The sequence below is a fragment of the Balaenoptera musculus genome, chromosome 2 (assembly GCF_009873245.2).
Source record: "Balaenoptera musculus isolate JJ_BM4_2016_0621 chromosome 2, mBalMus1.pri.v3, whole genome shotgun sequence".
In the NCBI taxonomy this organism is placed as follows: domain Eukaryota; kingdom Metazoa; phylum Chordata; class Mammalia; order Artiodactyla; family Balaenopteridae; genus Balaenoptera; species Balaenoptera musculus.
The window spans coordinates 162,161,947-162,170,946 of NC_045786.1; the positions used below are offsets into that span (position 1 = coordinate 162,161,947).

Below are 9,000 nucleotides of genomic sequence, written 5' to 3' on the forward strand. Positions count from 1 at the left end.
TCCTTCTGGGATCAGAGGAACATTTTGTAAAAGAAAACATTTGCCCACTTGAGTCTTGTGTTACACAAGAAAGCTCTCTGTTGGCAAATGCCTCCCCTCACTCCTCCACATATACACCTGTTGTTACCTCTGGGCCTTCCCTTTTTTTAATATATTTTTTTAATTTAACAAATACAGCTCAAAAAATGAGCTGCCCTGTTGAATTGTTTTTTGTTGTTATTGTTGTTTTTTATTGGGGTATAGTTCCTTTACAATGTTGTGTTAGTTTCCACTGCACAACAAAGTGAATCAGCTATACGTATACACATATCCCCTCCCTTTTGGACCTCCCTCCCACCCCACCCCCCATCCCACCCAACTAGGTCACTGCAGAGCACCCAGCTGAGCTCCCTGTGCTATATGCAGGTTCCCACTAGCTACCTGTTTCACTCATGGTAGTGTATATATGTCAATCTCAATCTCCATCCCCTCTTCCCCACCGTGTCCACATGTTCATTCTCTATGTCTGTGTCTATTCCTGTCCTGCAAATAGGTTCATATGTACCATTTTCCTAGATTCCACATATATGCGTTAATATACGATATTTGTTTTTCTCTTTCTGACTTATGTCACTCTGTATGACAGACTCCAGGTCCATCCACGTCTCTACAAATGACCCAATTTCATTCCTTTTTATGGCTGAATAATATTCCATTGTATATATGTACCACATCTTCTTTATCCATTCCTCTGTTGATGGACATTTAGGTTGCTTCCATGTCCTGACTACTGTAAATAGTGCTGCAGTGAACATTGGGGTGCATGTGTCTTTTTGAATTATGGTTTTCTCAGGGTATCTTGGGCCTTCCCTATTTTCAATAACTTTATCCTTTTTTTGGAGTGTTGTTGGGTCAGTAAATGGCTGCAGATAAACGTTTCTCCTTTTTCCTGCGTGTTGCCTCAGTTCTGTTTCAATGAAGAGAGCCGCAATACTCTGCTAGCCTTACAGCTTTGGGGCAAGGGCTCCAGCTTTCATTTTTATATCTTCTTAGTACAGAAGCATTCACAAGCTTTACTGGTTTCAGGAATTCACTGAGCCAGAGGAGGTTCCCCCCGCAGCCCTAAGTAATCAGGAACTAATCACTCCACACCTTGGTCACTCCTCCATGTTCTTTAGACTGGGTAGAAGAAGACACTGCTCTCAGCTCAGTCCTTAAACTCACTAAGATTTTTCCTTAATTCTCCACTACTTCAACTGCCTCCTTGCAACTCAAGCTTGGGGATAAGAATTAAAGTTACTAACAAGAGAAAGGACAGCAAAGAGAGAATTTCCTTACATCATAATGAAGATATCTAATAAATGAAACCTACACTGCCAAGAGTCACTAAAGGCCTTTAATTTTCAGAACAAGAGTTCCCAGAGAAGAGATGGTGGTCTGACTTTCTCTCTACCATTAAGGGCCAGGGCTGTAACTCCCAGTGGAATTATTCCCTGTCCCTCGCTCCTTCCTTACCTGATCGCCCATTCCACTCCACGCCATCCCGCTAAAAAGCAATCAGTATCTTCCTTCAGGCTCTTGGCTATATATTGTTAATTTCCTACCCTAGATAGACCCTTGTATGCTGAGAAAGGAAAATTGAATTTACTTGGAAAACTAAATGGTAACACAGTATGCACACCTAGGTGTTTGGGAAAGGTGGCCCGTTGGCTCCACATGAGGGAGCAGGAGGTCATCATAATCCCAGAAGCTCACAAATCGCGAGGTCTGATCTGACCCCGTCCCAGGATGCACTGGGAGGTAGCCACAGGCTGAGCTGTGGCAGCAAAGAAAAGTGTTGGCTTGATGATAGCAGGGTGTTATCAGGAAAGAGGATAATGGGTGAATCCTAGAGATCCCAATGATGCGGCCCCGGCTAGGAAACTGAGCTTGATAATAAAGAAAAAATACAAACAAGGAGGTTTGACTTGAATAAAAAATCTGAACCCAGGGTGGCATGATGAGTACTTATTTTTCAGATGGTGTTTATCTTCACAAGGACTTTGATGCCCATCCCCTCAAACAAATCAGACTGCTCATGTTTACTGAATCATTTGCTTGGAAGAAATTCGTGTCCCTCACAGTGGGCTGAAGATTAGTGCCCCTGAGTGAGAAATACTGAGTGTATTTTTTTCCCGTTTCTCCTTTTTCTCAGTGATGTCCACTGTCCTACAATTGGTATTCTTACTAACATATCTGTGTGTAGGGGTAGAAAGGTCAAGACAGTCAAAACTGTGAACAGTAAGAGACAAAGGCAAGAGAGACTTTTTATATGTTATCAAACTATAACAACTAACACCTCAGTTACCACTCCCAAAGCGTGAGAGTTTTGTTTAAAGATGGGAAAATCTTGAGCAAATTGTTCATTTCCATATATGCTGGCATGTGCTGTTTCTCTGCCTAAAACATCACCACCACCACGCACACACACACACACACACACACACACACACACACACACATACACATGCACACACACACACACATATGCACCCTCCTTGCCTTGCCTAACTCCTCTTTAGCTTTAGGTTCTCCCTGTTTAGTCTTCCTAGACCCCAAGTCTGAGATGGGTTTCCCTCTTAATAGCTCCCATAAGACCCTGAACATTCTCCAGCACCACGCTTATCACAACACTTATCACAAAATATAGTAATCACTTCACTACATTAGAGCTCCATGAAGGCAGGGACCAGATCTATCTTTTTCCACAGTTCTATTCCCCATTCCTGGAATGGCAGCCAATAAGTGTTTATAGAATAAATGAATTCTGTAAGACTTTTCTTTGTCTGAGCCTTTGTTTATCTCTCTGAACAACGTCTGTTAAGTATGGTTGTTCAGGTCATCTACTGTACGAGGACATCTAGCAGAATTGGGAGGGGAGGCTGAAATCCAGCCCACGTTCTCATCACCAAGCCACTGTCACTGGTGGTATCCACTCAGAGGAAGAGGTACCTTCTTCTGATTTGCACTGTTGCACCATACGGGCTTTGGGCAGCCCAGCTCTGAACAACGCTTAGTGTCTTCAAAAGTAAGTCAGAATTCTCCCTCTCGTTCCTAGAAAGGCTAGGACAGAGTGCTTTTACGAAACTGTTTCTTCAGGTCCTTTGCCAGCCATCAAAGCCAAGACTGACCCCATTCACGGCGAAGATCTCCCTCACTCTCCTCTGATTTGTGTCTCCTGCAGGATTTGGGATGACGACTCCAGCCACAGTAGAAGGAAAAATCTTTCTGATCTTCTATGGCCTCCTTGGGTGCTCCAGCACCATCCTGTTCTTCAACCTCTTCCTGGAGCGCCTGATCACCGTCATCGCCTGCATCATGAAATCGTGCCACCAGCGGCAGCTCCGGAGGCGGGGGGCCTCACCACAGCAGAGCCTGAAGAACCCGGGGAAGGGTGAGGTGGACCGCTCGGCTGGCTGGAAGCCCTCCGTGTACTATGTCATGCTGATCCTGTGCATGGCCTCCCTCCTCATCTCCTGCTGCGCGTCCGCCATGTACACCTCCGTGGAAGGATGGAGCTACTTCGATGCACTCTACTTCTGCTTTGTGGCTTTCAGCACCATTGGCTTTGGGGATCTCGTCAGCAGCCAGAACGCCCGGTATGCCAGCCAGGGCCTCTACCGCTTCGCCAACTTCGCCTTCATCCTCATGGGCGTCTGCTGCATCTACTCCTTGTTCAATGTCATCTCCATCCTCATTAAACAGTCCATGAACTGGATCCTGAGGAAGATGGATGGCGGGTGCTGCCAACAATGCCAAAGACGACTCTTGCAGTCCCGGAGGAACGTGGTGATGCCAGGCACTGTCCAGAACCGGTGCAACATCTCCATAGAAACGGATGGAGTCATAGAGAGTGATACGGATGGGCGGCGTCTCTCGGGTGAGATGATCTCCATGAAGGACTTCTTGGCGGCCAACAAGGTCTCACTAGCCATCCTCCAGAAGCAGCTGTCCGAAACGGCCAATGGCTGCCCCCACCAGACCAGCACTCTGTCGCTGGACGATGAATTCTCAGGGGGGGTAGGAGCCTTTGCAATAATGAACAACAGGCTGGCAGAGACCAGCGGGGACAGGTAGGGGCAAGGAGAGAATGGACAACGAGGGTACTGTCACCCAGCTCAGCTCTGTGCCCTGGCTGGGTTCATTCTGTTCCTTCTAGCCTGGAGCCCAGCTTGAGAAATCTCATCTTCTTGTCTCCAGCAAACAGCCACTTGCCAGGGCTGCGGGAACCTGCAGCCTCGATGCCTTTCTCCTTATCTTTATTCTTTAAGTCTAAATTCAGTCTTTTAAAAATGGACCACAAAAGCAGTCTAAGACATCACGTTGTCTTCTTTACCCACCTTGCTGCAGGGTTTTAACTGCCTAAGAGAGGGAGGGCTTCCTTAAGCCTTGATTTCCTGCTGCTCTATTCTTCATTTGGAAATAAAAATCCTGAAGATCCTGATTTTCCCCTGGAACTCTGAACAGCTGAATTCACTGCCTCTCTTAGTCCCTTCAACAAAGGGAGGGTGGGAACTGTTTGAGAATGTGACTGGGCTTTCTTTTTGCTGGGCTTCCTTCTGGGCAGATTCATCCATGGGGCCATGGCTAGGGAAAGCATCTGTTCCTCTTTATACCTGCCTCTCTATTTTTGTTTTTCCTTTCTTTTATTTTTAAGCTCTTAACGCTTGACTAAGGTGTCTGTGGGACCTCAGTGTGGTAAGAAAACAAAATTCAGCTTCAGAGCTTTAAACTGAGGCGTGGTGGTGGGAAGACTCATTCTTGTCACTAAGCTCTATTCTTAACACGTTAAGCTCTGTTCTTAACACGTTATGCTCTGTTCTTAACACGTTAAGCTCTACTGAATGGACCCTTTGAATGGTCCCAGAGACCACTTCATTTTTACCAGGGCTTGGGGCCCGTTGCAAAGATAATGGCTGACTATTTATTAGAATCGAAAGTTTAATAAATCCTCATTTTATTAACGAAGATTACATGATTGCTCATTAAGGACATTGGGGGGAGGGTGCCTAATTAAACAGGCACTTACTGCACTCAGAGAAAAAGGAAATAGGAAGTTAATTTTAAGAATGTGAACATATCATCTTGGATTCTTGGCTGGAGAAACATTCTAGACCAGATAATGAAACTTGGCTTCTCTTGTCTAATCCGTTTCAGTTCTGCCTTGTGGTATTGTAACAAGTCTAATTACATAACCTCCCATGTTGTTAAAGCAGTCCATGCTAGGAACAAGAGCTGTTGATCTTCTTCATCTATGCAGGAGAGAAGATTTGGGGGGATGAGAGCAGAGTTCATAAGAGATAGCTGCAGTTTTTATAAGATAAGAATGGTGTCCAAAAGGCACTTTCAGAAATGAGGAAGAAAGATGGGCGCCATAAAGAAGATAAAGCAGAAAAGCTCTGCCCAGTGAAACTGAATTGTTGAGCAGAAAGCATCAGGCTGGGAGGACCCTTAGGAACCATCCCATCCAACCCCCTTGTTTTTGACACAAGGAAACAGAGGCACGCAGGGATTGCTCCTTGTCTGAATACTCAGGGCTGATGGGGCACAGCTAGGAGAAGCGCCCAGATCTCTGATGAAGTCTGGGCTCTTCACCCATGCTCTACCCAGCCTCAGAACACCCCCAACAGCTCCCTCTCCAGGCTGAGTTGACTTTTCTTCCAGCTGGCAAACCCAGATATTTTCTTTACGGTACCAGGAGTGCCCTAGAGCCAAAGTGTGATAAGCAGCAGTGCTGGGCTTTGAACTTAGGGCCGTGAAGCTCCAAAGTCAGAGATCTTCAACCATTACCTTGTATCACGCTTACAGGGCAGCAGCCTGGAGCTACTGCAAAACCCTTGTTAGGAACTTCTGATCATAAACTGAGCTCCCTGGGGGCTCTGCCCTGCACGAGGCACTGTGGGGATGGGGAGAGCATCTGGGTCCCTTTCCCTAGGGGATTTCTTGATCTCCACATTCCTGGTACAGGGACTGGCACGAAGCAAGGCCTTGCTTCTCTAACCTGGGTCCCTAGAGATCTCGCAGGTGTACCAAGAGGCCAAGAAGCATCAGTATAAGCAAGCCTCATCTTCCTGGAGGGTCAGTTTTACTAAATGATTTTTGCAGAGAGATGTTATGTCAAAACACATCTATTTAAGTAGGTCCCAAAATTGGCATAAACTTTTAAGCTAAACATGAAAAACATTTGTGATCTTATGATGAGCTTTCTAAGTCTTCTCAGAGTCTCAGAGGATGAGTTTGTTCTCCTCTAGGTTGGGGGTTCCCTGGTGGAAACACTTGAGAACCAGTGTAAGGAGAGAAAAGTGCAGTGCATTTAAGATGGATGGATAGATGGATGGGAGTAACATGCCAAAAAAATTACAAAACTAGGAAACTTTGTTTAGATAAACCTCTTTATACTTACCCTTAGGCATGAGTTGGTCAATAAGAGAATTTCTAGATAGTAATATCAAAGCTGGAGTTCAAAACCTGGAGCCCACAAATCCCCTAATATTGTTATGTATGCGTACACGAACGTGAGCGGAAACACACGTGTAGTTTTCTAGGTAATGAGCTTCATGGTTTTCATCATGTTTCCAAAGGGGTCCTCACATTTTCACTAGAGTAAGGACGTTTACTGCTATTTTCTCTTGTTATCTTTGTCCCCACACAGCATGTCTCTAGCCCTCCTGACAAGTTCTCTCTATTCTGTTCTCTCTGAACTGTCACTGTGTGACCTTTAGGTTGGCCCAGGTTCTTCTGTTTAGGAACCCAGAGACTCCCCGGAGTGATAAAGGACCTATTGACTCAGCATCATGAGGTGGTCAGGCTTCATCCATGGCTGGGCTCACAGCTGGCCATCTTGAGCTCTCTGTGACGCTATAAATGTGAACTGGCCTTGAATGCAGGGACCTCAAAGCCAAGACCCAAGTGACCATCAAGTTTCTCAAGTGACCATCATCCCACACACTTGCACAAGTTTTGTTATATGTCCATCCTACCTGAAATAGTATCTTCTTGATATTTTAATCAACTCAGTTTTAATTAGTTTTGTTTTAAAAAGAAACTTTGTCTCACTACCTAAACAGAAGACTCATATCACTTGCCATAAACAGAAAATAGAGTCATTGCAAAAATCAATAAAATGAAGATAAAACTATGTTATTAAATTCTAACAAGATCCCGTATCCTAGCAGAGGCTTTAATCCCGTGATCTTTTCTCTCTCGGTTAAAAACGGAGATTGGCAAATGTGGGGGGGGGAGTTGTTATAAAGACTCATTAGCACCAAACAGAGACTCTCTTCATGATGTAATGAAAGGACTGGAAGAGAATTGGGAAGGGAGTAACTCTCTCACCATACGATTCAGTGTTAATTCATTCCAAGCCTGCGGGCCCCTAAAATCATCTCATGTTCCACCCAAATCATTGGTGCACGTCCCACATTGGGGGGGCTACATAAAAGTAACAAAGTACAGCACAGTTTCTGAGGTCATGCCCACCACGTGGTAAAGAACGGTTCTTGGATTTGAACACCAGGCCCAGTAGTTCTAATGTGAGAGACAGTGGGCAGGTCTCTCAACCTCACTGTGTCCCATTCCCTCTGTACCTGTGATGTGGAAACAGTAGCAACACCAGATCAAATGAGAAGATGCTCAGGGCAGGGCTTTGTGGCCTCTGAGGAGCTGCAAATGCAGTGGGCGCTGGTGGTCCACGTGCTGCGGGGGTGGGGGGATGTTACATCCAACAGGGAAAGATTTTGTTCTCTTCTCGCACCTGCCACCCAGCACTTGCCACACTGCGCTTCATTAACTGTTGTCATTTATTAAATGGTGTCACTCTTGGTGATGGTTTTATACTAAACCAAAAGACCCCAATGCCTTTATTTCTGTTCCACTGAGTCCTTTTATTTTAGTATTAGCTGAGCCAATTGAATGATTTGACACAGTAGAATGTTCTGGGAAAGCTGTAATATCTTGGATATTGCTAGAATTTTATAGCTTTTAAGGCTTATCCATTCACAGTTGTAATATTTTGACTTTCATAACCACATTGCAAAGTAGGTAGGGTACTTATCTTCAAACTGCCTTTAATCTTTTCTGAAATAAGAGAGAGAAATAATCACACTTCACATAAAAATTAACTGGGGTTCAGACTGATGTAGGTTAGAGAATAAGTAAGTTAAAATTATACAGACTGGGTTTGAAGTTTGGCTTTGTCACGTTCTGGCTATATGAACATGGGAAAATTACTTAATGTTTTTTTTTTTTTTGAGAAAGTCCTTGTTTTTTTTGTTTTTTTGTTTTTTTTAATTTATTTATTTATTTATTTATGGCTATGTTGGGTCTTCGTTTCTGTGCGAGGGCTTTCTCTAGTTGTGGCAAGCGGGGACCACTCTTCATCGCGGTGCGCGGGCCTCTCACTATCGCGGCCTCTCTTGTTGCGGAGCACAAGCTCCAGACGCGCAGGCTCAGTAGTTGTGGCTCACGGGCCCAGTTGCTCCACGGCATGTGGGATCTTCCCAGACCAGGGCTTGAACCCGTGTCCCCTGCATTAGCAGGCAGATTCTTAACCACTGCACCACCAGGGAAACCCTACTTAATGTTTAAAGCCTAGTTTCCTCATTGTTAATGTGGGAACGGTTGTATCCGCATTGCGGCATCACTGCAACAGGTAAATGAAGTGATCTGGGTCTAGTCTCTCATCATCAAGACTATGGTCTCTAAGCCCTTGGAAGTGAAGGATGATAAGTCATAGCATTTCAGAAGCCAAAGGAAAAATAAGGCCAGCTTCTAGAAGAGCCCATTTTATTCCAAAATTTGGAAAGAAAGGAAGTTTTCTCCTTCCTATATGACATAATGTAATACATTCTTTTATGACCAAGTGGGATTTATCCCTAGGATGCAAGGATGGTTTAACATTCACAAATCAATAAATGTGATACACCACCAATTGGCTGAAGATATAAATCATAGTTTCATCTCAATAGATGTAGAAAAAGCATT

At 44.6% G+C, this 9,000-nt stretch overlaps 1 protein-coding gene across 1 annotated transcript; it reads left to right on the forward strand.

Moving 5' to 3' along the window:
• The first annotated feature begins 1,922 nt into the window (after nt 1-1,922).
• KCNK13 (potassium two pore domain channel subfamily K member 13) lies at nt 1,923-8,251 on the forward strand. The gene has a single exon (XM_036844323.1). The coding sequence runs from the start codon at nt 3,211-3,213 to the stop codon at nt 4,093-4,095; it is 885 nt and encodes a 294-aa protein (XP_036700218.1). The 5' UTR covers nt 1,923-3,210; the 3' UTR covers nt 4,096-8,251.
• The last annotated feature ends 749 nt before the right edge of the window (nt 8,252-9,000 follow it).

Bases quoted from the DNA above. Each gene is read 5' to 3' on its own strand.
- KCNK13 (XM_036844323.1), top strand. From the start codon at position 3,211: ATGACGACTCCAGCCACAGTAGAAGGAAAAATCTTTCTGATCTTCTAT.